This window comes from Carettochelys insculpta, chromosome 1, assembly GCF_033958435.1.
Source record: "Carettochelys insculpta isolate YL-2023 chromosome 1, ASM3395843v1, whole genome shotgun sequence".
Lineage (NCBI taxonomy): Eukaryota > Metazoa > Chordata > Testudines > Carettochelyidae > Carettochelys > Carettochelys insculpta.
Window position 1 is genome coordinate 295029151 of NC_134137.1, and position 13923 is coordinate 295043073.

General features: G+C 38.6%; 1 protein-coding gene across 1 annotated transcript in view; it reads left to right on the plus strand.

Annotated features, from left to right (window-relative positions):
* Positions 1 to 330: 330 nt before the first annotated feature.
* DCN (decorin) overlaps positions 331 to 13923 on the plus strand; it is a 54925-nt gene continuing 41332 nt past the window's right edge. The window contains exons 1-2 of the mRNA XM_075012006.1: positions 331 to 497; positions 3881 to 4121. Coding sequence (XP_074868107.1) covers positions 3917 to 4121 — 205 coding nt within the window. The 5' untranslated portion in view covers positions 331 to 497; positions 3881 to 3916. The remainder of the gene's footprint in view (positions 498 to 3880; positions 4122 to 13923) is intronic.

Consider the following 13923-nt stretch of genomic DNA (forward strand, 5'->3'; position numbering starts at 1 on the left):
TACACAGACTATAAAACAAGAAAAATAGCCAAACTGTTTCTCCAGTAAAGTCAATGATTCAGATAAGCACGGTTAAAACAGAGGAAAACTCTGATAAATATATGTTTTAGGGAACTTAAGAAAATAAGTAAGACGAATTACAATCAAGCTTCTGTGTTGTACTGTACAAGTAGTTTGGGACACTAAACAGATGAAAAAGAAATAAAGCAAATGAAAAAATGGGGCTGATAAAGATTTTGGCTACAATACAGGAGACATATCATTACCATATGATCTAATGTGGGTGTCAGCCTGGATTGTGTTCATTGAGGGAAACCTTATTTTTTAACTGTGCCGTGGAATAGAAGCAGGAGGGTTTTCTACCAAGTGACAGTCACTGAGCAGTAACCTACCCCTCCTCCTTTCCACACCTGCAAGTCCTTTGCCGGGGCTGAATATTTAGTTTAATTACAGCTCAGCTTTGAGAGCTCCTCTTGCAAATCCCTGGATTAAAAAAGGTATGGTTTTCAATCATTGTGCTGAAATATGCTTTGGTCTAATGAAACTTCAGTCAAGTCTAGAGCAAAAATGATTTCATTTTACTGAGAAAAGCAAGAAAAATCCTACTAAACAGTTAGCAATGTTAGTGTTGTACCCTGAACTTGTGTTATTTGAGAACATGAGAAGCAGAATATGCTCTCAAGGACGGAATACATTTCTTTTTGTTCATTTGAGTTTTTGCTGTCTTGTGTAGAAGTGATACAGTATTCCTTGTTTCTTACGGTGAACTTTGGCAACAGTATATTCTATCTGTAATTGTATATTTAGAGTTTATGATGTAGGGAAGGGGAAATGTGTGAATGGTTTCATTTCTAGTTGCAAAAGACTCAGTGAAATTTTTCAGTCCTTTTACCATGTATGCTAAGCTTTCATCTGAATACTTTCAACTTCAGAAAAAACAATGTGATGTACAGTTATACAGACAATGAATGTATTTACAATGTTAGAAAGTGGTATGTTAAATATATATACAATTGACTACAGCTTTTAAAGAAGGTGGCTCTGAAAGAAAGCTGAAAAACAAAATTCTTAAAGAGCTGGAACTCCTGTCAGTAGACAATCAAGTTCTCTTTAAAGTCCCAACTACTGTGTTTCCACACCTATTGTTTACTATACAACATAGGTAATACATGTGGTTTTGGAATTTTCTAAACTATACATTTCATTTCATTCTATTCAAGTGCAAATTTGTAATATTATAAGAAACTTTTTTCTCACAGAAAAAGAAGTTATTTTTTTCAATTGTTGTAAGGCAGGGTAACAAGAAGACCAGCAATACTGTGGTTTCTGGTGACGTGACATGATGCAGCTTTTGTGGAAAAGTCTTCCTCATTGTGTACATATAATTCATGTGAATGTAAACAGTTTTGTCCTCTAAGCCTACATACCATAAACAATTACAAATTGAATTCTTTCTAAATGAATTGTGAACATTAATAAGAATTCTTCTATATGACTTTAAATGGCTGTTTATATATTACTATCTTCTGTTTGTTTTTATTTATATGGCTTTCCCCCACTAAGTCTTTAACATAATATATATATGCTACCAAAGGGCCTTATCCTGCAATCACTACACATTCCAGGTGCCTAATGAGTTCAGTAGGAGTCTTTATATATATATATATATATGCGCCCCATTAAAGATCCATTTGGACCCTAACCATGCATTTCTTACTCGTGTAAGACACCCACTGAACTCATTAGGTGCCTGGGGTGTGTAGTGACTGCAGGATAAGGCCCTATGGTAGCATATAGCTGATCTATGTGTAATCAGCATATATTAGTGTTCCTAAGTAAAATATGAAAAGTGCCTCTGTGTTGTTTGTCAGACAATTTATTTTCATTAGAGGATCCTGACTCTGCTGTCTTTAAAAATCATGTAAGTTTTACCTCTGGGACCAATGGGAAGATCAAAATATTAAAGGGTCAAAAACAGTTTACTTTTACCCAGGAGGACTTCCTTAAAGCAGCCATACCTTGCCTATGGCATTTCTCTTGTTTATCTGAATGGGATATCAAAGTTAATGGAAATTCAGAAAATTGGGTTCTGATTTGCTAGTATTTCTGTTTACAATACAACATGATAAATTACAAAAAATTAAGATTTTCACTCTTTAATCCAGGGTGCAGAACACTTGTTGGAAACTGTATTGTCATTTTACTATCATCCACTCCAACATGATAAATGCTCTGAATTAGGTAAAGTATCAGTAAGAGGGTGGTCATGGTTTAATACCATTTCATCATATTTTTCTGATTTTCTCTCTCATTTATAACTATGTAGTCTCTCACACACTATAGCCCTTATTACTGGAATACCCACTATGGACATACATTACCACAATAAATACCTTTTTCCAGGTGAAGTCCCACTGAAGGGGATGAGATTATATATGGAGTAAAATACTGATATTTGATAGCAAGCTGGTCCTAAAATGACTAAATTAGAAAGGATTAAGTTATAGTTTTAAAATATCAGCATATTTTGTATGGAAGTCTTGTCATTTGCTTAAGAAAAAGGTAAACTCTTTTGTGGTGTTGCTTTCTGGGAGCACAGTATGCAAATTGAGTAACAGAAGCATAGCCTTTGATACATTCTAATGCATCTAGCCTTAGGCTACCACCAATTCTCTAAAAGTAGTTCTAATATTCTGGAAAGAAGTCTCAGTATAAAATGACCGGTTTCTTATTAATTATTTTCAGAAATGAATTTGTGTCACTGAATTATTGATTTAAACTAACACTTATTTTTATATATAATTATAACTGTATCTGGGACTACATTTACTAATGTAATAAAAGACATGTAACAAATCAACTAAAATTCCCCTCAGCCTTCATTAAAAGGCGATCACTGTAAAGAGTTGAGTTCTTTGGCCCTATGAAGGATTTTTCAAGATAACTTTCTCTCTATATGGCACATAGTAAAAAGTATTCAGGAGTTAACTAATTTTAAATTAGCTACCATGAAGTGTGAAAATTATTCCTCATGTATTTCCGTTAACACTGAACAATGTATTCCATATACTGTAGAATTTGCTGAAGATAATTTATGGCCCAGTCCTAAAAAAATATACTTATATAGCTTTCCTCATTGAGTCCAATGGGACTACTCACATGAGCAAAGTGGCTATTGTTTGTAGGATTGGTCCTGCAAGTCAATAAAAAAGTGTGCCGACAAATGAGTTCAAATGCTTACACAGTGCAAAGCAAAAGATTTTATAACGACATAGTGCAAAAAGCCATAACCTAAGGCAAATGACTGGAAGGTAGACAAGAAGAGAGGATGAAATGAAACTTAATAATATTCTTTAATCTGGGAAGTAAGTATTGTGTAAACATCTAAAGGTTTTTTTTGCCCAGTCTCCAGATTTTACTCCATTTCCCAATCAGCCTTGGTGGGTTAAATTTTAAACACACGCAACAGGCCAGCTATTAAAAACAAATCACAGGATATGAAGTATACATTCTGGTGGATTTGAGGATCTCAGGTTCATCCCCAAAGGAAAAAAACCTCACAGCTAACAACTGGTAGTGAAAGAATACACTCAACTGGCTACGGTGGCTAAGTATTGGCAAATGGAAAATGTGGCATATTGTGTTGACTCTTATTAATGCTGACAGTGCTTCCTGTTCCTAATAAATGCAAACAGGTGTGTTTACTATTACCCCAAACCTTTTCTGAAAAAGGTGCTTTTAGTAAGTATTTAACATTCTCCTATCCAAGTAATATAAGTATCCTATCTGTAATGTAATGAACTGGAACTAATTTATGGAACTGGTAGATATACTATGTATCTTCTTAGGAGATTCTATCAACCTTTGATTTGACTCCTAGGTTCACTGGTTCTGTTCTGAGTAGATGAAGTAAACCATGAAGGTAGCTGTCTTCTTCCTCCTGCTTCTGCCAATATGCTGGGCCAAGCCATTCCACCAAAAAGGCTTGTTTGAATTTATGTTAGAAGACGAAGGGTCTGCTGATCTTCCTCCAACAGAGGGTCCTGACATCTATCTACCTGGACCAGTATGTCCATTCCGCTGTCAGTGCCATCTTCGAGTTGTCCAGTGTTCAGATTTAGGTAAGCTGGGAAGTAACTTCACAGAGAATCTGTACATACTTGTTTTGTAGCTGTTTGGAACTACTTTAGATAGATGACATAACTAGCAGATCCCACCACACTGCAATTTGGTTATTGTTGAATATTCACTTTATACAAAAAACTTTGCAAAGGTTGTTATCATCTAGAATGAGTTGAATGAAGGAGTATATAGAGTACAGGCAAGCTGTGGATTTGTGGTGATGACTATTGAAAGGTTTGTGCAGTGTGTCTATTTTCTTGAAAAACCACAATCTCTACAAAGAAAATCACTTCTCTAGGCCCTATAAATTTTGTATCTCAAATGAATCCAATGGGGTTAGATAGTAGGGATGCGAAGACTCTTGAAAGGCTCTAAAGTCTATAGGCTAGATTTTGCTATCCATATACAGAAAAAAATCATATTTAATATTTATATGCATACACCTATAACATATTGTAATACTTTTGCCTGTTGGCTTTATAATGTCCAAGACTGGGCGGAGTTGGTGGCTCGCGACATACAGGAACTCAGACTAGATAGTCTGGTTGTACCTTCTGGCCTTGTACTCAATGATTCTGTGATTGATTTCAGTGGGTCTGTGTGTGTGTGTGTGTGTGTGTGTGTGTGTGTGTGTGTGTGTAGTAAAGGTCTTACCCAGTATAACCCGACCCAACCCTTAACTGGAGCTAGCTATTTGAACAAAAGAGTTCATAAACATTCCAAAACCTCAAAAACTTTTAGAGCACTTTACAAAGCACATGGCTGTGAAATTATTCAGGTCCAGATCACAGTACCTTACCCATAACCAGTAGCATCATTAATGGCAGTATTCATGGAGTAACTTCAGTGGGGCTACAAATATGCTGTTCCTCATTAACCAGTTCCACTCCATGTCATTTACATGCCCCTACCAAAAGGGAGGGGCATGTGTAGATTAGGCCTTAGTGCACTGCTATACCACAATTGATTGGTAATTATAGACAAAGCTGCAGTATAGAAAAGCAATACAAACATACCAATTGCCTTAGATAAAACACCTTATGATTTCCTGTGAGGGCCAAATTGTGGTACTGTCACCCATTTTGAATAATATTCTACGGCTGTGTCTACACGAGCTCCCAACTTTGAAGGGAGCATGGTAAGTAGGGTGTCGGGAGATTATTAATGAAGTGCTGTGGTGCATATGCAGCACTTCATTAAGCTAATTCTCCCCCACGGCAACTTCAAAGCATTAAACTTCAAAGTGCCAGCTTGTGTGTAGCCGCAGCTAACCCATGGGTACTTCTAAGTGCCCGGGCTACTTCAAAATCCCTTTACTTTTCAAAATTTTGGAGTTTTTACTCCTCAAAATGAGTGACAGTACCACAATTTGGCCCTCACAGGCAATCATAAGGTATTTTATCTAAGGCAATTTGTCAGTCTACTCAGTTGATCAGGATTTGATTGAACTCAACTAAGTCATAAGAAATACTTTCAAAACAACCAACCAATTCATCTGTTTCAACATATTGGTATGTTTGTATTGCTTTTGGAAGGGGCATGTAAATGACATGGAGTGGAACTGGTTAATGAGGCACTGATACGAATATTCATTAGCATGATGACAGCCAGTCGCGCTTCGAAAGTGCTGCTTTTGAAATGCAAACTGGCTGTGTAGACGCAGGCGCTTCAAAATAAACCCCAGACTTTGAAATTCCCTTATTCCCAAAACAAATTGGGAATTAGGGAATTTCAAAGTCTGGGGTTTATTTCGAAGCACTCGCTTCTACACAGCCAGTTTGCGTTTCATTTACATGCCCCTTCCAAAAGGGTTGGGGCCTCATTGTGTCAAGTATGGCACAAAAGAGAAAGAAAAGATGGCCCAATCCCTGGAGAGCTATGTAAATTATTGAGCATGTCATATAACTGTGAAACCATGAGTTTGGCAAAAAGAACAGTAAAGAGCAAAATTCTCCAACCTCAGTTGCAGATGTGAGCACAGACTAACAACCATCAGCATTTGCACCTCTCAGAGTACTGGCCCCAGCAGGTGAGCCCTCGCACCAACATGACAGATATAAGAAGTGCTAGCTAAATTGTATGTTACCCGTGACCTAAGGCCTCTCTATTGTTGTAGAACTGGTCAATATGAAGCTTTGAATTTGAGGAATTGTGGTCTTCCTAAACTTCTACCTGCTCCATCTTATAAAGAACCTAGGGTTCTTCAGGAGTTCAGGGTCATTCACACATAGAACAATGTATGCAGTTGCTCTCATGTACTCCTGTCCCCTCAGATTACTCCCTGTGACAGGAGTTCAATATAATTGTGCTGCCAGGGACTCCCATAAAATGCAGCTTCTACTGGGTCCTGTTATTCACCCACCCATCCCAAACAGGTTGTATGCTATTCAGGGATCTCAGCAAAGAAAAAGGTAATTAAGTCAAGGACACCTCACTTTTACCGGATAATCCCAACAGCAGGACTGATGGCAGAAAGTGTGCATCCCCATTGCAACACACAGTCTATATACTACAAATCCTAGGAAAGTTGAGATTGTGCCAGGGAGGTGGCTGACCCAGCAATGCATGTTTTAGTGAGAGGGTCGAGATATGCTCAAAGGGACCCTTCTATGTGCAGAATATGGAGACAAAATCTGCCCTCCATTTTACCCAAGACGTGCACCTGTAAAGTCCAGTGGAAACATCTCCCATCCAGAGCTGGATCCTTACTAGCATCCAGTAACTTTCAGCACAGCTGATGGGGAGCTGCAGAGTAGCTATTTCCAAAGTAATCATTGAGCTTCATGTGCACTGGCCATAGCCTCGGCAGCTCCCCATGCTGTGGGAAAGGGTAAACTGTATGCTACGATACCCTGGCTTCCCATATTTTAAGTAAGATGTCTCTCTGCCTTTGACTGCTCATTTATCTGACCTCTAACCTGCTCATTTATCTGGTCTCCAACATGTTTTCTGTCAACCAAGATAATCAGTCTGCTGTCAGATGAACTGACTTTATACAAACAATGAATGGAACTGAGGTCAGAGAAAAAATAATATGGAAAAATTCACATGAAACAACATATCCTAACAATATAATATCCACTTCCATCCAAGTCACTGTCAGCTTTCATACTTACATTACTCTGGGCTTTTACCTAGTGAAATAAGTTACCCAAACATATTATCAAATTTAATCATCTTGTACAAAGGGAGTTTACACAGAAAGGCCACAAGCAGTAATAAGATCTCTGGACGAATAGAGAAAGAATTAACCAGCTCCACCCTTGCCCACAGGGAAAGAGAATGTCTGGATTTCATATGCATCTAAATGTTTGTCATGAAAAAGAGAGCCATTAGAGAGCTCCAGGCTTGATTCATCTAGAGCTGGAGCAGACCAATGCACAAACAGCACTGCTCAGGAAAATCTGCCCAGTATGGCAGTCAAGTACATAGCAGTCACAATCCTTGTTCTTCCTGGGGAGCCAAACCCTGCTTGGGGGGAGGGGTGGGGGAAGGGAAAGAGCAGCAGGAGGTGCTTGGAGATGAGCTGGTTGAGCTGATTCATTGAGCAGCCTCCATGGGAAGGCTCCTGTGTGCAGAATTTAACACCTCCTCCGACAGAATTTCTGAAGGTTGGCAAGGTAAGTTACCCCAGCACGAAGATGTCCCAGAAATTGCAGGTTCAAGGGTTACACCCTGCAAACCTCTGCTACCGCAGGAGTTAACCAATCCCACCATCTGGAATATAATATTGTTTTACACCTAAGGAGCAAGGAGCTTTTACAGGGGAACTGTCAGAACTTGACCTGTACCATATGAGGTCCTTAGATCAACACTGTCCTTTTTCCCAGTGCACTTTGTGTCTGCAGCTGGGCACATTTAAAACAAAAGATCCAAGTTAAATAAATAAATACAACAAAAACAGGCATGGAGTTCCACTAAATGACATGTCAGCTATATTGTATTTAAAAAAAAAATCCAGTCAGACCTTCCTAAGGAAATCCTCTGGAACTGATTTGTTTCCTCTGAGCCATAATAGAATATATAAATGAGATATTTTGTAAGCAGTTAGCACACTTTCCAAACTCAGACATGAAGATGAGCAGTGCACTTCCCTATGGCACAGCAAGGCTGTGGCCCAATTAAAAAATCTGCTACCAAAATGGCCTTGTTAGCTCAAAGCTCTTGGGTATGTTGAATTTGGATGTCTCACTGTAAAGGATTTATGCATTCCAGAGCCTGCCATGCCCTACCAAAAAGCAAGCACAGTGGTCCATGTTATAATCTTTGTCTCAGTGTGTTGCAGTCTGTAAAACCCAGCCTGCTTTTCCACAGAGATTAGTCATCTTTGTAATTATCATTTAATCAGGGAGATAAGGTTACACCAGGTACAATTAATAAGGGCCTGCACTAATAGAATGTGTATGTACATAGCTGAGAGAAGACATGCCTTCACCTATCCTTCCTTCCAGAGGACCACTGACTAACTAAAGATATGGAAAGGGGTCATTTAGAGTCTTTACCCCAGAAGCTGGTGCAAGAATTCCCCTCAGGGCTTGCTAGTAAGTCAAATGGCACACATACTTGTATACCCGCTTCAACAAGTACAGAATGTTCCACTAACCATTTCACAGGGGCAAACGGCCATGGTCCTGCACTTCCCCCTTCGGGTGTCTTATGTCCAAGCGATACATGAAAGGAGCAGTCCATGCATCATTTTACCTCTCTGAGCCTCAGTTTGTCCATCTATAAAGTGGAGATATCTACCCCAAAAATGTATTGTAAAACTGAATGTGTGAAAGATGCTCTGAGATCATTGGATGAAACTCTCACAGAAGTGTTATTAGTGTTCTATTTAAAAAAAATAAAACTGACATAGCTTCTCTCAAAGAAATATATTAATTATTTGGCCTTCCAGTGTGTACCACAAGGCCCTAACAAATTAATTTGTCTTCTTGTTTCAAGTCTTTCGGCAGCACCTAAATTTCTATTCTATACTCAAGGTTCAGTGTGGGAACATTTACTCTGTTACAAAGTCTTCCAGGTGCATCGGCTTGGATTTTGATTCAGACTTCTCTTTTTCACTATACAACCTTGAGGCATGATATCAGCTTCCTTGGTGTTGAGTCAGAATCTGTTGTAACAGGAGAACTATTTGACCTGAGTCACCTAAAGAGGATTTGAATAACTGCCACATTTTACACAATATTTCCAACTTGGAAAAAGCTTTTGAAGTTTAGCTTTAAATTGACTAGGTTAGGTGAAAGTATATTGGGTGATTTTCTGCCATGCATATTTTGCTAGAAAATCTCTACCTATGTGCTTTGAATTTTGACCTTCATTTCAGTAAAGGGATGTTTCAAGAAAAAAAAGGGTTTTAAAATGGTATCCACACAAACATGCCTATATTTATAGTCAGACAAATTAGGTTGTTTTTTTTTTTCAAAAGAAATTATGACTATTTTGTCCTCCAGTTTTTGAACCCTTAGGATATGCTTAATTCCTGTTTTGAAGTGTTTCCTTTGGTAAAAATAAAAGCTAGAAACCAGCTTGTTTCAGGTTTGGAAAAATACTTTTGAAAAAGTTCACTGAGTGCTGAAGAAAGTGAAATCTTTACTCTATTGAATTCAATGGCAAAAAATATCCCATTGACTTCAGTGGGAGTCAGCATTTGACTTTTTTCAAATTTAGCTGGCAGTTTTGTAGCTCAGTCTATATTAAGGATATCTACAAAAACATATCGGATTAATAAAAGTTTAATAACTATTTTAATTTAATGTTATTGAATCCAATAGTCCAAGTCTTCTTTAGCCGTGATTTATCTAGAAGATCTTACTGATAGTAATAGGCTCACAATCATCTAATAATACATCCTGCTCATGTGTGTAACATAATACTGCATGTATTGATCAATTTAACCCTTTATAAACAATGTATGTATGGGTGAAGTATGATTGTCCTCCAAAGACTCTAACCCAGTACTTTGGAATAGTCAGAGAAGCTACATTCAAAGAATTCAAGCCATTATTTACACTGAACTCAATACGAGCCAGGCTGGAATTTTGGGAGTTTAGAGTCTTATTCTGGTCCCACTGAGGTTAATGGCAAAGCATCCATCAACTTCAATGGTGCAAGATGAAATTGTTAGTGAGTACTGGGTACTGACACAGAGGCTAGGTCAGCAAAGTACTTAAAGGTTGGCTACTAGAAGAGTTCTGCCTTGAAAGGGAAATGCCCATTCCTAGTATCTTCCAAAATAGCTGAACAAAGATGGTCCAACCCAAATATTTAAAGGATAATTTGCTGTCTCACTGTCTCCAGTCAGGTGTTTCCCAGAAAAGACCTTTGGGGGAGCCTGCTACTCCCACTGCCATTCATCAGTGGCAGAATCATGAAAAAGACCCACTTTTTACCTATGTGCCAGTTACTTTATTCAGGAGTCTGATATGCTTACACCCACCAACTCTTCTCTGGGAAATCACTTTTAAAAGGGTATGCAGATATGCAGGCACTCCTCTATTTTCATTACATCTGGCTTTGCCTTTTTTCAGTAGCAAAGTTCTCTAATAGCAGAGGGCACTTTGTGCATTTTGACTAATAAATGCAGTGAATTCAATTTCTTAAAATTTAGTGTTTTCTCTTCTTGATGTACTTGGCCTTGCAAACAGTGTTAAGAATGGACAAACTGTAGTGTTTTCCAATTGCAACATGTGTCAGGCTTTGCCCATTCAGCCCACCATATGCAAGAGAAAATTTGACTGGATTAGTTGAAGTTGTTCTATTTCAATGGCTAGGCAGAGCAGAGAGAAAATAAAACATAGAACCCAGCATACAAGAGAAACCAGGGAGACTTTTTATCATAGAAGCCAATCCTTAGTCTTTCAGAATCTGACACAAAGCCTGTATGCATGCCTTGACTAGAGAAGGCAGCTGGAAGAAAACTGTGTAGCTGTCTCTTCACTGTTAGGTTGGATTGGTTTGTGTTACTTTCATTTGCTAAGTTACTTCGATGATTGATGATGTCAGTTTCATTACAATAGGCAGCATTGCATGACCTATAAGCAAAATGGGAATTATACCAAATATACCAAAAGAAATGGACTGTGAAAACTGCAAGGTGTCAGCTGAAAGAGAACCTTTGGCATGCATATGCTATATAGTTACCAGCTGCTTCTATATGATCTCTAAGTATATACATGGGTGTGTGTTGTAGCACTTATCAACTGTCTGTCCCACAGCCTTTGCAATTCCCTGAGTCATGGGAGTCAAGAATAATCCTACTTTTCACATTCAGAATGCTTGATTGTTGACTTTGTGATGATCACCAGGAATTTCTCACTAGGACTGAAAACTTAGCAAAGTAATTTCTGTAAACATCATACTTCATCCGCCATTCTCACCGTTCTTGGCACTTTAAGGCCTTGGACATCGATGACTTTCACTCCCTCCATTTCTGGAACTAGTTTAGTAACAGAGAGGGAGCTGTGCTAGTCTATATAGTATCAAAACAAAAAAGCAGTCAAGTAGCACTTTAAAGACTAACAAAATAATTTATTAGGAGATGAGCTTTCATGGGACAGACCCACTTCTTCAGACCATAGCCAGACCAAAACAAACTCAATATTTAAGGCATAGAGAACCGAAAACAGTAATCAAAGTTGTGTGAGTTCCCATTTGTAAGGAAAGGTGCTCTGTAGGAGCATTATGGGTTAGTGCCACATCAGGTTCCCTCCAGCTGCTTAAACTTCTGAGGATTAGCTCTGGCTAAAAGGAGAGGCAGGATGGCCAGAACAATAGTGGACTAAGCAGAGGACTTGAGCACTCCATCGTTATAATCCCATTGCTGTGAAGCCAACTCTATTATCTTGGTCAAGTCACTTCAGCCTTTTTGCCTTCATTCCCGCCATGACACCCCAAAATGGGAATTATCATACATACTCTCTACCCTCAGAGGGTTATACTGATCATATATAATCAGTTAGTACTTGTAAAATGTCGGTAAGATTTAGAACCCATAGAAGGACAATAAAAGTAAAAGGTCCCAGTGGAAAGGACAGTGGCAATAGAAGGCCAGCAAAGATGAACTGACCATAACACAAAGAGAGGAAAGGAGGGTGGGGGGCAACAGAGGATGGTGAGACTATGCAAGGGAGAAAGATGTTGCTTTTCAGAAGAAAGACAAAAAGAGAGAGAGGAATTTTAAAAAAGGGAGCCAAAATAGATGAAGAAACCAAACAAAAAGAAAGAAAATTGTCTGGAGATGTATGGAAAAAAATACATAACTGATTAGTGACTTCAGTTAATTTATGCTCCTTACATTTCCCCGAAGTCCTCTACCCCCAGAGGCTTATTCATGTAAGGGTGATTATTCAGCGTCAGAGTACCATTTCTTCGGGGGGAAAGACCCATCCATGGGTATTTTGAACATATTCTCTGATACATTATTTCCTCTGCTGTATGGTTATACTGACAGCTATCTGGCAATCTACTATTAAAATAGCTTTAAAATAGCCCAATATGGGCTTGTCTACACTAACTCCCTATTTCAAAGGGAGCATGGTAAGTAGGGTGTTGGGAATTTATGAATGAAGTGCTGCGGTGCATATGCAGGACTTCATTAAGCAAATTCCCCCCCCTTGGCAACTTCGAAGTGTTAAACTTCAAAGTGCCGGCTCGTGTCTACTCAAAATTTTGAGGCGTAAAGGGACTTCGAAGTACTTTGAAGTACTGGCGGGTGAGCTGTGGCTAGATGCAAGCTGGCACTTCGAAGTTTAAGATTTCGAAATTGCCACAGAGGGGAATTTGCTTAAGGAAGTGCTGTGTATGCATGACAGCACTTCATTAATAAACTCCCAACACCCTAATTAACATCCTCCCTTCGAAGTAGGGAGCTAGTATAGACAAGCCCCACGATACACAAAACCCTCCAGTGGAGCGGGGGAGTGCTAGTGGCCATTTGCAACACCCACTTCCTATGGAAAACTGTCTTTTGACATTTATGAATGTGGTGGTAAATATGCCCATATGCCAACACAGCAGTTTGCTTCCATTTTGCTTGTATTGGAATGGAGTGGTGATACCCCAGTGCTCCTTCTCATTGTATAAATAATGACCACATTCAGTTCATGAGCCCTAAAAGTGACATGACCCAACATGAGGCGTATGATAACAGTAGACAGAAATCAGTTTGGTAGAAAGCAGAGAACTTAAAGAAAAAATTATTTATGCTTTTTCTAAAATGATAATGATGACTCTGGCAGAGCCTGTAGTAAAAGTTGCAAAACAGTTTATAATTTCTGTTTCCAGATGCTTAAAATGAGAGCTAAGCAAACATTGGGAAATATACTCCCAACTATTCATTCAAACTTTAATCAGTGTGCACATGCCAGATGTCAGAGTACTAATGTAAATAGTTGTGAGAAGTGTATTTTTGCCATTAACAAATGGATATACTCACAAAATGACATCAGCTATATAAACAGTTGTCAGACTCTAAAAGCACAATGTCCTAGATAGTTACAGCAGTCTTGTGATTTTGTTTTTGTTTCCTGAGTGGATGATTTATACCACTCACTACCCCCAGGCAAAATGCAGTATTATCAGCTTTGGCATTTTTATCACAGTCTTGTGATATTTGACTTAAAGCCCCAAATCCTGGAAACACATGATTTAATGTAATCTGAGATTCTGATGCAAGGTAAACTCCTAGCTCTCTTGGCGCAAAAAAAAAAAAGTGAAAAAGGTGACCCAAATTCTTCTTTCGCTTTTTGTCTTTCTGAAAAGCAACATCTTTCTTCCTTGCATAGTCTCACCTAAAGGCAG